A 14,602-nucleotide genomic window follows, 5' to 3' on the forward strand; every position below is an offset into this window, starting at 1 on the left:
TCCAATTGTACTTTCAAATAATTATAGTGACCTTCACAGCAATCGGTAGCTAACCGAAATGTAGCGTGCTAGCAGGCGCCACTAAATACAAATCCGCCTTGATACAGCCATGTCTCATAGCCACATCATGAGATTTAGAAATGAAAGAGGAATATAATAATACAAATCGAATGGAGTTTCCCATTTAGAGTTTCTGGCGCAGCTCAGACCTTATCCAGATGGTGAGACAAAGACATGTCCTAACAGACCTTATCCAGATGGTGAGACAAAGACATTTTCTAACAGACCTGCTAACTTTCTTTGTTGTTATTTTTAAGGTTGGAATCAGCCCGCAGTACTTCCAGCAGGCTGATAGGCAAGAACCATTCGCCCACCAGCTCAGGGACAAGCTACACTATTCACAGTCCTGTGTAACGTTCAATGTTCATTACATTGCTGCACTTCGTGGATTTGTATTTGTTGTTTTTAAATGTACAAATAAAAGCAAATGTATCATTTAAACATGTCTATAATGTTTCTTTGTTTTAGTTGTTAATTATGATTTGGGGGGGGGGGGGGGGCTGGAAGGAGGAGAGCTGGAGGGGAGGGTACAGGAGGTAAGCTGGATCCCTAACCCTATCTAATAAATGGCAAGTTTGATGCGTTGGTCCACCAGACCATTTGGGCCGGAAGTGTCTGAGAACGAGATTAGGTGTAATGTGACTAACGTGACATCACTTTAGAGCGTATGACATCACTTTAGAGCGTATGACATCACTTTAGAGCGTGTGACATCACTTTAGAGCGTATGACATCACTTTAGAGCGTATGACATCACTTTAGAGCGTATGACATCACTTTAGAGCGTATGACATTTACTTTAGAGCGTATGACATTTACTTTAGAGCATATGACATCACTTTAGAGCGTATGCCAACCTTCAGCACAACATGCCACCCTTTATAAAGCATACGTTTATAGCATATTCGACATAGTGGGTTATAAACTTATGTCACATTTGACATGGGTGATTATGTCACACAGTTACGCCACATTTATGAACCCTTTATAAAGCATGAAGTACGGTTATAGATGCTTTGTAACACATTTATCTAGTGCTTATGAAGCCTTTTATAAGCTGGAAGTCATTTAAAATGCGGGACCGAGATGTTCCTAAATACATAAAGGCACCTACACAAGGACTTCATAACACATTCATAACCCTTAAATAACACATCCATAAGCACTACATAAGTATTACACGTCTCTTTCGCAGGGTGAGGTGAGCCATCTGGAGCGTGATCTGAGTGAGGAGAGGAACAGTGCAGATCTCCTGATGGACAGATTGGACCAATGGAAACAACAGGCCAGTACACACACACAACACACACACACACAGGGCCCTCCTCCACCAATGGCAGACAGCCAAGCATACAATGTAGACTGGGTCATACAATCATGCTAGATGACTCAGACTTTACATTAACACATTTAGGTCTGAATGCTCACGTTTCCTGCTCTGCCTTTTAGTTGCTTGCTAAGGAAGTTCAGTTTTTTTTTTCTTTTTTTTCTTTAGTTTTGTTCTCAGGTTTACTGAGTTTGTGTACAGTATGTTTGTGAAATGCTGACACAGCTGTGTGTGTGTGTGTGTGTGTGTGTGCGCTGGTGAAGTAGGCCATGGGAGCAGATCGGTTCAGACTAATTGACACAACTCTGTTTTGGTTTCCCCGAAAAGACAAGAAGAGACTATTCTGAGCAGTGATGTCACCTATCATTCATTCTCCCTTTCCTGGCGAGGTGGAGAGGGCGGTCTCTCACTGGCAGTAGAGGAGACAGTCTTTGGGTTCTGTCTCACTGGCAGTAGAGGAGACCGTCTTTGGGTCCTGTCTGACTGGTAGTAGAGGAGACAGTCTTTGGGTCCTGTCTGACTGGCAGTAGAGGAGACAGTCTTTGGGTCCTGTCTGACTGGCAGTAGAGGAGACAGTCTTTGGGTCCTGTCTGACTGGCAGTAGAGGAGACAGTCGTTGGGTCCTGTATCACTGGCAGTAGAGGAGACAGTCGTTGGGTCCTGTCTCACTGGCAGTAGAGGAGACAGTCTTTGGGTCCTGTGTCACTGGCAGTAGAGGAGACAGTCGTTGGGTCCTGTCTCACTGGCAGTAGAGGAGACAGTCTTTGGGTCCTGTCTGACTTGCAGTAGAGGGAGGAGACAGTCTTTGGGTCCTGTCTGACTGGCAGTAGAGGGCGGAGACAGTCTTTGGGTCCTGTTTGACTTGCAGTAGAGGAGACAGTCTTTGGGTCCTGTCTGACTGGCAGTAGGGGGAGGAGACAGTCTTTGGGTCCTGTCTGACTTGCAGTAGAGGATACAGTGTTTGGATCCTGGAGATGAAAGTAAATGCATTATTCCCTTTGGTTTTGTTGAATGAACCATTACTGACAGCGTCACTGTTTTGATAACTGTCCATCAATGGACTGGGAATGTCCCTTTCTCATGTGAAAGGTGTATTCATTAGTGTGTGTGTGTAGTGAATGTCTGTTCATGGTTTTCTCTGCTGACAGATGGAGCTGATAAGAGTTGAGCTGCTGCAGGAGAGTGCAGTCAAACAGGACCTGGAGTGTGACAAGATCACTCTGGAGAGACAGGTACTGGACTTTCTCAATTTCTCCTCCTCACCCATCTCTCTTCACATGTAGTCCTCTCCATTGGTGGTTGAAGTTGCTGTATGTCACCCCCCTGAATCATTGGTGGTTAAACCTGCTAGTATATGGTACCCCCTGAATCATTGGTGGTTAAACCTGCTAGTATATGGTACCCCCTGAATCATTGGTGGTTAAACCTGCTTGTATATGGTACCCCCTGAATCATTGGTGGTTAAACCTGCTTGTATATGGTACCCCCTGAATCATTGGTGGTTAAACCTGCTAGTATATGGTACCCCCTGAATCATTGGTGGTTAAACCTGCTTGTATATGGTACCCCCTGAATCATTGGTGGTTAAACCTGCTTGTATATGGTACCCCCTGAATCATTGGTGGTTAAACCTGCTTGTATATGGTACCCCCTGAATCATTTCCCATGCTTCCTGTCTCTTTTATATGTGCTCACCCTTTTGTTGTTCTCCTCCAGAATAAGGATCTGAAGAGCAGGGTGTCTCATCTAGAGGGCTCCCAGAGGTCCAACCAGGATGTTGTGGTCTCCAGGCTGGAGGGAAGGGTCCAGGAGCTGGAGGGGAGGCTAGAGGGAGAGGAAAGGTGAGATGGAGGGGAGGTTGGTGGGAAGAGGTGGAAAGGTGAGCTGGACGGGAGAGGTGGAGAGGTGAGCTGGAGGGTAGAGCTAGAGAGGTAGAGGTGAGCTGGAGGGCTGAGGTGAGCTGGAGGGGAGGCTGGAGGGAGAGGAGAGCTGAGAGGTGAGGTGGAAGGGAGGGGGAGGGAGGGAGGGAGGGAGGGAGGGAGGAGAGGTGAGCTGGAAGGGAGGGGGAGGGTAGAGGGGAGGCTGGAGGGAGAGGAGAGCTGTGAGGAGAGGGGGAGGTAGAGTGGAGGCTGGAGGGAGAGGAGAGGTGAGGTGGAAGGGAGGGGGAGGTAGAGGGGAGGCTGGAGGGAGAGGAGAGCTGAGAGGTGAGGTGGAAGGGAGGGGGAGGTAGAGGGGAGGCTGGAGGGAGAGGAGAGCTGCGAGGGGAGGGGGAGGTAGAGTGGAGGCTGGAGGGAGAGGAGAGGTGAGGTGGAAGGGAGGGGGAGGTAGAGGGGAGGCTGGAGGGAGAGGAGAGCTGAGAGGTGAGGTGGAAGGGAGGGGAAGGTAGTGGGGAGGCTGGAGGGAGAGGAGAGGTGAGAGGGAGGCTGGAGGGAGAGGAGAGCTGAGAGGAGAGGGGGGGTAGAGGGGAGGCTGGAGAGAGAGGAGAGGTGAGGGTGAGGTAGTGTGGAGGCTGAGAGGAGAGGAGAGGTGAAGTGGAAGGGAGGGGGAGGTAGAGGGGAGGCTGGAGGGAGAGGAGAGGTGAGGGGGATGTAGAGTGGAGGCTGGAGGGAGAGGAGAGCTGAGAGGTGAGGGGGAGGTAGAGTGGAGGCTGGAGGGAGAGGAGAGCTGAGAGGTGAAGTGTGAAATAGTTGGTAACAGTTGGTAGTGTAATATACTGGAGGTTAGATTCTTCCCTTGGTTTATAATTCGGTGGTTTAAATACATCACCATCACTACAGCAATGACAAGGCATCTACGGGGTTGAATGTTTAAATGGTGTTGAGGGCTATGATTGAGTGTCTAACAGGGTTGACTGTTTAAATAGTGTTGAGGGCTATGATTGAGTGTCTAACAGGGTTGAGTGTTTAAATGGTGTTGAGGGCTATATGGTCATCATGAGTGTCTGACAGGGTTTCATATGTTCTTCTCAGAGACAACATCAACCTGCAACAAGCCAACAGGAAACTAGAGAGAAAAGTGAAGGAGATGACGATACAGGTGGACGATGAGCACATATCTATGCAGAACCAGAATGACCAGGTAACATGGAAAACTTTGTCAAAACAACTACTTTAGCATTTCATTTCAACTGTAGGTCATAAGTGTTGTAATACAGTCAAAACACCTGACAGTACAAATGTCTCTGAATGTCAAGAGGCGAATTCAGATAAAGTGTTACAGGGTAGACACAGGTCAAAGTCATTCACATTCATTGTGGACTTTGCATTGGCCAATTCATAGAGATCCTACCTATGTACAGCTGACCCAGAATCTGAAGTACTAGACAAGAACTAGTGAAGCCGACGTGAAATGGCTAGCTAAGTAACGTTCTGTTAGCTGTTGGAACGATGGGTAATAACGTAACGTTCTGTTAGCTGTTGGAACGATGGGTAATAACATAACGTTCTGTTAGCTGTTGGAACGATGGGTAATAACGTAACGTTCTGTTAGCTGTTGGAACAATGGGTAATAACGTAACGTTCTGTTAGCTGTTGGAACGATGGGTAATAACGTAACGTTCTGTTAGCTGTTGGAACGATGGGTAATAATGCTTCGTGGGTGTTGTTCAGAGCATCCCTGGTTTGAGCCCAGGTTGGGGCAAGGAGAGGGATGGTAGCAACACTGTTACACTACAATGGACATACAGACATACATACAACATCTATGAATTATTTTTAAAACGATGTATTCTAACTTCCTCTTCGTCAAGGGGCTAAAGACATAAGTTTTAATACAGCCATGACAGACACAACAATGGACATATAAATTTACAACAACACATCATCAATAAATTATAACAACGAACTGTAACCAGGGATAGAATTTTAAGGATTTTGTGCACTGGCTAGTAGACTATGATTTCTACTAGTCTGGATGATAATTCAGGTTCAGAATTGGGGCCATCCGTTGTTCTGAAAGACATCATTTTACTGGGCTAGTTTTGTACTTTTTCACTAGTCTGGTCTAAAAAAAAAGTTGTACTAGCCTCGGGCCAGCTTTATTTCCATCCCCGACTGTTACTCCCTCTCTCCTCTCCTAGTTGAACCAGAGGCTGAAGAGTGTGAAGAGACAGATGGATGGGGCTGAGGAGGAGATAGAGCGACTGGAAAACTCTAAGAGGAAGTTACAGAGAGATCTGGATGAACGGATAGAGACCAATGACCAGGTCCTCAGCCAGCTCAACACCCTGCGCTCAGAGATGAGGTGAGTTGAACGCAACATTGTGTGGGTATCTATCTTTCCAGCCTGTTCTCATAGACTAGATGTAAGATAGTAAACGTAAATCCGACACACTCAAATTGTGTTATGGTTACATAAGACAGAAGGTTACTTAATGCAAAACCGAAAGGAGGGCGATTTGGTCGGGTTGGATGTGTGGGTGTATCACGCGAACATCTATCAGGGACAACTTTAGCATTATAGCTAATTAGCAACGTTTCTACTACTTTTTAGCTACTTTGCAACTACTTAGCATGTTAGCTAAGCCTTCCCCTAACCCTTACACCTAACTCCTAAACTTAACCCTGGCCTTAACCCCTAGCCTAGCTAACGTTAGCATTAGCACTAGCTACCTAGCTAATGTTAGCCACAAGAAATTTGAATTCGTAACATATCATACATTTTACAAATCTGGAACATATATGAAATGGATTATGAACATCCACCAATGAATACATACCATACAAAACCTAACATACGATACTAAATGGAGTGTCTCGTAAATGACGAAATACTCTTAAGACCAGGTTGTTCTTTCATTTGACTTTGGTTTTTGTACCCTGCACTGTTGTCGTTTTTTTTACAAGGCTTCTCCTGCTCTTTTCCTTGTTCAGGCGTAAGCAACAGAAATCAGCACCGCTCCTGATGATCCTTAAGGGTGTGGATGATGTCAACACTGACTGACTGACTTCTGGTACTCCTTGGTGACATGTTGTAATGCACTGACTACAGCGTGGTGGGGAAAAATACAAGCAGTCAAGTCCGATATTTCCTGATATTTCTCACAAAGGGTTGGTAAAGCACTGTGAGGACTTGGGAATGAAAAGTACGACAGAAGTTTCTCATTAACGATATTTCACCTGTACAATTCAACTGTGGGCTCACCTGGTGATTTCATAACATTTTGCTCTAGACTGACCTCTAGTGGGTATTCTATAACTACAGAGTTCCATGGAGTTCCATACGAAAGATCACTAATAAAAAAAGCTTTTTTTTTTTTTTTTTTTTTTTGCTTTTCACCAGAGGCACAACATTCACAACCCCCACCAGGGGCACAACATTCACAACCCCCAACATTCACAACCCCCACCAGGGGCACAACATTCATAACCCCCACCAGGGGCACAACATTCACAACCCCCACCAGGGGCACAACATTCACAACCCCAACCAGGGGCACAACATTCTCAACCCCCACCAGGGGCGCAACCCCCACATTCTGAAATTGCATTTATGTCCCCCCCCCCCACACACAGTTTTATCATTGTAATGTGATACAGAACGAGGCAACTGTGTGCTTTAGGACCATGCAGACGCATCCAAGCAGTCAGGCAGGCTGTTTGGAATGTTTATATGACTGAAAAAAATATTTAAAAAATTATGCCTCCCCCCACTTCTAAAACCAAAGTTGCACCCTTGCTTTTCACTATCATAAAACAGTCAATAAACATTATTGTGTGCTCCATAATTTTGTATTTGCATAAAGTATTTAACCTATGAATAAATTAGTTATTTATTACTAAGTTGTGAGAAATTAAGATTTGAAGGAAGGCTTCCTATCTGCAAAGTTCAAAGGTACATCTCAGAATATCTTATACAGTGTGGGACCCTCCCCCATTTCACACTTTATGCATGCAATCCACCCCCATTGTTAGGAACCTCTCCTCATCTTTACTCTACCTGTAGCCATGCCAACGGAATCAGGGGTAGGAGTAAACTACTTGTAACTTACAACTTGCTGATGTCGTTCATCTACACAATGGTATTATTTCTGTGGAATATTGTCTAAACCTGCCGTTTTGATAATAAACTGCGACTAATAAACTCGAGCATGTGTAACTGTTTTGCTTCCGTCCCTTTCCAACGTTATTTTCATGCCACTTCGATACCGAAGCGACTTTTTTTGTAGCAGGTTAGGAGACTGAGGTTAAGATTAGGAAAAGGGTTAGGGTTAGCGAAAATGCTCTTCTAAACTGTTACGAAAATTGCTTTTTCATCAAAGTGACGTGAAAAGAGTGTGTACCCCACAGCACAGCTGATAAAGGCGAGAAGATGTATCTTTATTTACAAAGGTAAATTGCTTCAAAGATTTATTATTTACTTCATTTGGCGTTTTACAACCGTAGAGAATTATTTGAATGGTAAACCCCAAACTTTTTTCGACTGAAAATGTAGGTTTGCAAGCCACTTACTGCTAGCTATCTAGCTACCTACCTGTTAGTGTAGCCAGAGTGTGCTATCACAGACAGTAAACTCTGTGTTGGTATAGATGGGTTGGCCGATTGCAACGTCACAAACATGACGCATCGATATGTTCCGGAAGGCGTGCGTTGTTTGGATTCTGAACGGTCAGATGGCTAACAACAATGACAAGAAGCTGCCATATGGGGACTTGTAGGTGGCTGGTTTCAGCTTGTTATTTATTCCGTGTCTTGTTTTGAGGGGTTTTGACTGATTTCATGTCTATGCTAATATGGCAAAAAAACATTTGCTAGCTAGCTAACCAACAACTGTAAATATGTATTTGAGAGACAAGTTCTCATTGTGCAAATGTATTTATGTTTTCAAACATTTTTGGAGATAGTTAACGCGTTGTCAAAGCCAAAACCCATCTGTTTTGTCCCATAGTTGCTTGCGCACGTGTCGGTTTTGTGGCTAAACAACCAACCCGTCTATACTACGAAGCAAGCTAGATCTACTCAGGTTTTTATAAAGCTAGCCAGCTTCATTCAGCTAGTTTCAAATTCCAGATCAGGCTTCATCCGTACTACGAAGACGGATATTGCTTGTCCGCCTGCAGCTAACTTTATCAGGCTTGTGACTGCTCATGCATGTTGCACGTGGCTAGTCGAACGCCGAACTCTTCATTGAGACAATGCTGAAACGTCAATACATGGGCGAGTCAGTGGCACAATTTAATTTGTGCCAAAATGAAAAAAAGTTCTCTTGCAAATTCAGCAGGCTATGGTGTGAAATGGGCTTGTTGAAGTGCCTTTTTTAGAATTACTTATCGTTAATAATCTTTGATGTGCTTATCACACAGCCCCTTTTATTTCTCAACTCAATTAGGAAGGTGTTCATAATGTTTGGTATACTCCGTGTATATACAGGCAGTTTGTAGGACTGGTAGCAGATAAAGACCGACTCTGATGCAGTTCTTGAGGAGAGACGACCCCACAGGATTTGTGTATATCTCGCCAGCCAAGGACGACCAGGCCTAGGTGGCTGCAGGTCAAGTTGTTCAGTCCCTGTGTTGTTTTGTGGACAACAGAGGGAGGAAGTACCATTTCATAGAGCCTCTGCTGCAGATTAAAATGTGTGAGATTAACACAAAACCTGAGTTTATAAAATGTTTAAAAATACTTTGAATTCAGTTTGAGTTACTGTTTGTCTATTCTGTTACTCAGTAGGTGATTTGATAATAACATTTAATATTAGAAATAAAACAGTCATAAATTATCTTGAATGAAATGACTAAAATATTGTAAATTGTGCAGTGTCATTTGTTGTCTGTTTTCTGGGACCCTGTCACCTCTAGTGTTGTTATGAAATTGCAAATATTCATATAATTGTTGAGGTATGCAGCACTCTAATTCGCAATGAAAAAACTTTTTCAAATAAAGTGCATTTTTTTAGCACATTTGTGCATTCATGTTTGGTAGCATATACAATAACTATTCACAATACTAGTGATTTCTTGGTTCTTTGAGGTACAAGGTGCATTTTCAGATGACAACAAAAGTATTATGAAGTTCGGTAAAGAAATCTTTAATATATAAACAGTCATTTTGCACAGTGTCTCTTCCGTAACGGAGGATGTCACATCCACAACGGTAAATTTTCCTCTCTGAAGTATATATCCCATTTTTTATATGTTCATCATTGTGGTTTTTGTGTGTAGACAAGCCTTACTTTCAAAGTGGCTATTCATATTTTACCATTTGAGATTCACAGACGTCCATTTACGTCACAAGTTTTGTTGTTCTGTTACTTCAAAGTGACACTGTTTAGAACATTGTAATTTTGTGTCGACACTTCCCCGACAGGTTTTTACAAATATACACATTAACATGTTCATTTATGCCTGATGAGCCAATTCTCTGAGACATTTTGTGTGGAAATGGAGGGGCCTAGCCGGAACCATGAAAAACAGCCACAGACCAATTATTCCTCCACCAAACTTTACAGTTTGCATTATTCATTGGGGTGTAGCGTTCTCCTAGCATCAGTCAAAACCAGATTAGTCCATCAGACTGCTAGATGGTGAAGCGTGATTTTTCCCTCCAGAGAACGTGTTTCCACTGCTCCAGAGTCCAATGGCAGCGAGCTTTACACCACTTCAGCAGACATTGGCATTGCGCATGGTGATCTTAGGCTTGTGTGCGGCTGCTCGGCCATGGAAACCCATTTCATGAAGCTCTTGGCGAACAGTTATTGTTGATGAACAGTTTTTGTGCCTACTTTGCTTCCAGAGGCAGTTTGGAACTCGTAGTGGGTGTTGCAACCGATGTGAGACCATTTGTGTGCACTATGTGCTTCAGCACTCAACGTTCCCTTTCTGTGAGTTTGTGTGGCCTACCACTTCGCGGTTGAGCCGTTGTTGCTCCTAGATGTCTCCACTTCACCATAACAGCAGTTACAGTATATATAGTTTACTTTGCTAACTCCTCAAACCAGGTAACTAGTATACCCCTCATATTAATTCTGAAGGATTCATTGCTGCTCGACTTGACTTTTTTATTGCTATTAGAAGCATTCATTAGTACTTTGTTTGCTCAAGCATTCATTAGTACTTTGTTTGCTCAAGCATTCATTAGTACTTTGTTTGCTCAAGCATTCATTAGTACTTTGTTTGCTCAAGCATTCATTAGTACTTTGTTTGCTCAGATGGTTTGTGCAATAATCTCCTACGACCGACAAACACTTCTGGATCATGAATCGGAAGCTACACAAATATCTCTCTCAGCCTCCTCAGATATGGAATACTGCATTCCCTCCTTTGTTCCATGACCAGCTAGCGTACCTGTTGCTCCTGGGCAAGATGACCGAAGGCAACTCCGACTGAAAAGACGGGCTCTTCCTAGTATCCTGATGGCTAGCTGAAAAGACGGGCCACACGGCCTCCTCTTCCTAGTATCCTGATGGCTAGGCTGAAAAGACGGGCTACAAGGCCTCCTCTTCCTAGTATCCTGATGGCTAGGCTGAAAAGACGGGCTACAAGGCCTCCTCTTCCTAGTATCCTGATGGCCAGCTGAAAAGACGGGCTACAAGGCCTCCTCTTCCTCGTATCCTGATGGCTAGGCTGAAAAGACGGGCTACACGGCCTCCTCTTCATAGTATCCTGATGGCTAGCTGAGAAGAAGGGCTACACGGCCTCCTCTTCCTAGTATCCTGATGGCTAATGTCCAATCGACAGAAATGGTCCAATTCACGCACTTAACAAGAGAACATCCCTGGTCATCCCTACTGCCTCTGATCTGGGGGACTCACTAAACACAGATGCTTTGTTTCTGAATAATGTCTGAGTGTTTGAGTGTGCCCCAGGCAATCCGTAAATTAAGTTTAGCTTAATATAAGGAATTTGAAATTATTATTTTGATAGTTGAGTACATTTTTGCAATTACATTTACTTTTGATACTTGAGTATATTTAAATCCTGACTTTTACTTGAGTCATTTCCTATTAAGATGTCTTTACTTTTAATCAAGTATGACAGTTGGGTACTTTTCCCACCACTTGTAAAACGTTAGGAGTATCTTCATCCATTGTCCAACTGTTGCATTTATCAGAATCGTTTTTAAACCTTTTAATTAACAATTTCGATGACTCTTGCTAGATACTCATTCGTTTTTTCCCAGCAGGCTGTACACTTCTCTTGTATTATCAGGGAGCAACTGACTTTTATTTATAACAGTAACATTCTTTCAGTTTATTAATGTGTTAATTAAGAGGTGGTGTGGTTGTAATACAATACTAATATAATATATAATAATGTTATTCTAACTGTATCAGCGCTCCCTGTTTCAATGTGCCTGCATGGGTGGCCACTAGTGGTCTATAGTAGAATTGCAGTCTGGCTTTTCTCTGGAAGACAAAAAGAACCACGAGACGAGAAAGGCTAAATAAAATCACAAATTCCATTCACTTGGCTTTATGTGTGTTTCAGAGCAGTTTCGGACATTTCTAATAATTTGTTATAGTTTCAGCTATCAGACACGTTTAATACAAATGTTTTGTTATGCTAATTTCTACAGAATTGCATCGTGGGAAAATGTCGAAACACTTTTACGAGTAAAATAGCACTTCAAATGTGTTTTCACCTCTCCATCTACTAGCAGACAAAATAACACTGAACGTTCATTTAAATTATTTGCTTTTTTTCCTCAATAGCCGTGGTGCTAAAACCATTAGGCTAAAACGTTTGCACGGGAATCACTATCCCACATTACTCATGTACAACTCATACTTACCTGGCAAGGGAGACACCGTGATCAAGAAGGCGGTTCACCCAGGGCGAGGCTCAGCCATTGCACTCCGGCTGTGCTGACCCCTGCGAATTTCTCAAATGTGGAAATCTCGATTGCATAATTTCTGGTAGTGGGGGACTGCGTTCGCGCTCTCCCCTGATTTCATTGTGAAAGTAAACCCTCTGGTGCGACTCATTCTCTCTCATCCTTTTTTTTAAGTGAACGAAGCATTGTAGATATCACGCTTATTTTTTATCATTTATTTGGTGGTTATATTTGTAGTAGGTCTGCTGTTTACAGATCCTAAAATCAACAGAGTTTATCCATGTCCATCGCTTTGGTCGGTGCTGTATCCGATTCATGTGTTGTTTTCTAATGTTAGGAATATGTGGAAAATAGAACTGTTTGTCAATTGGCAATTTTAGCATAATTAATGAAAAATGTATGCTGCTATATTTGGTTCAATGTACTTGCTTTTGAGACTCAGTAACTTTATATACTTTACCGTAATAAACTCATAAAGTTTAACAGGGCCGCGACTGGTTAGTACTTGGATTGGAGACCGTGTGGGAATAATAGGCGCTGTAAACGTTTACTGATTTTGTCCAGTAGGAGGCGCTGTGTCCCCGTTGTAAACAGGCACACTTCTGCCAGATGGTCTACCGTCTCTGCTGCTGTGTGTTGTTTTGTCAAATAAACATTGTGAACTCCGAGAAAGGCTTGAATCACAGAGGAACTTTAGGGAATGTCTTTGTTTTTCAACCAGACAGTTTTTCAGTTTTCTGTAGCTTTCGAACGGGTGCTTCTGGTAAGAGCAGGGGGAGGTGTATATGCTTCCTCATTTAACAACTAACTCCTGGTTTACCGAAGTTGAAAACATCTTGAGCTCTTGTTCACCCGACCTGGAGTTTCTGATGCTAAAAACCGACCCCACTATATACCAAGTTAATTCACGTGTGTTATTATCATAGCTGTGTACAAGCTTGTTTCTTGTTTTTATTTGTGTGTTTTTGCTCTACCTTATGTAATTTTTAGTATTACATTGTTATTGATTAATTATTGCATTGTTGGGTTTAGAGCTTGCAAGAAAGGCATTGTACTGTACTTGTGCACGGGACATTAACTTGAAACTCCATCTCTCTCTATCTCTCTATATATATATCTCTCTATCTATCTCTCTCTCTCTCTCTCTCTCTCGCTCTATCCCCCTCTCTCTCTCTATCCCTCTATTTTTGCATTGTTGGGTTTAGAGCTTGCAAGAAAGGCATTGTACTGTACTTGTGCACAGGACATTAACTTGAAACTCTCTCTATCTCTATCACGCTATCTCTCTCTCTCTCTCTCTCTCTCTCTCTCTCTCTCTCTCTCTCTCTCTCTCTCTCTCTCTCTACCCCCCCTCTCTATCCCTCTCTCTCTCTCTATCCCCCTCTCTCTCTATCTCTTTCAATTAAATTAAATTCACTGGGCTTTATTGGCATGGGAAACGTGTTAACATTGCCAAAGCAAGTGAGGTAGATAACATACAAAAGTGAAATAAACAATAAAAATTTACAGAAAACATTACACATACAGAAGTTTAAATACATCACCATCACTACAGCAATGACAAGGCATCTACAGGGTTGAATGTTTAAATGGTGTTGAGGGCTATGATTGAGTGTCTAACAGGGTTGAGTGTTTAAATTGTGTTGAGGGCTATATGGTCATCATGAGTGTCTGACAGGGTTTCATATCTTCTTCTCAGAGACAACATCAACCTGCAACAAGCCAACAGGAAACTAGAGAGAAAAGTGAAGGAGATGACGATACAGGTGGACGATGAGCACATATCTATGCAGAACCAGAATGACCAGGTAACATGGAAAACTTAGTCAAAACAACTACTTTAGCATTTCATTTCAACTGTAGGTCATAAGTGTTGTAATACAGTCAAAACACCTGACAGTACAAATGTCTCTGAATGTCAAGAGGCGAATTCAGATAAAGTGTTACAGGGTAGACACAGGTCAAAGTCATTCACATTCATTGTGGACTTTGCATTGGCCAATTCATAGAGATCCTACCTATGTACAGCTCTTATAGCTGACCCAGAATCTGAAGTACTAGACAAGAACTAGTGAAGCCGACGTGAAATGGCTAGCTAAGTAACGTTCTGTTAGCTGTTGGAACGATGGGTAATAACGTAACGTTCTGTTAGCTGTTGGAACGATGGGTAATAACGTAACCTTCTGTTAGCTGTTGGAACGATGGGTAATAACGTAACCTTCTGTTAGCTGTTGGAACGATGGGTAATAACGTAACCTTCTGTTAGCTGTTGGAACGATGGGTAATAACGTAACGTTCTGTTAGCTGTTGGAACGATGGGTAATAACGTAACCTTCTGTTAGCTGTTGGAACGATGGGTAATAACGTAACGTTCTGTTAGCTGTTGGAACGATGGGTAATAACGTAACCTTCTGTTAGCTGTTGGAACGATGGGTAATAATGCTTC

General features: G+C 42.9%; 1 protein-coding gene and 1 non-coding gene across 2 annotated transcripts in view; both read left to right on the plus strand.

Annotated features, from left to right (window-relative positions):
• The window catches only part of LOC110517067 (cingulin-like protein 1), a 39,478-nt gene that overhangs the window by 22,416 nt on the left and 2,460 nt on the right, over positions 1–14,602 (plus strand). Inside the window, exons 15-21 of the mRNA XM_036968794.1 lie at positions 1,256–1,345; positions 2,536–2,619; positions 3,104–3,228; positions 4,357–4,465; positions 5,466–5,629; positions 6,259–7,716; positions 13,856–13,964. Of these exons, the coding sequence (XP_036824689.1) occupies positions 1,256–1,345; positions 2,536–2,619; positions 3,104–3,228; positions 4,357–4,465; positions 5,466–5,629; positions 6,259–6,328 (642 nt within the window). The 3' untranslated portion in view covers positions 6,329–7,716; positions 13,856–13,964. The remainder of the gene's footprint in view (positions 1–1,255; positions 1,346–2,535; positions 2,620–3,103; positions 3,229–4,356; positions 4,466–5,465; positions 5,630–6,258; positions 7,717–13,855; positions 13,965–14,602) is intronic.
• Positions 12,107–12,270, plus strand: LOC118945943. Its single transcript, XR_005041096.1, has one exon. It is a non-coding gene; the product is annotated as a U1 spliceosomal RNA (small nuclear RNA).

Source organism: Oncorhynchus mykiss, chromosome 30 (genome assembly GCF_013265735.2).
Source record: "Oncorhynchus mykiss isolate Arlee chromosome 30, USDA_OmykA_1.1, whole genome shotgun sequence".
Lineage (NCBI taxonomy): Eukaryota > Metazoa > Chordata > Actinopteri > Salmoniformes > Salmonidae > Oncorhynchus > Oncorhynchus mykiss.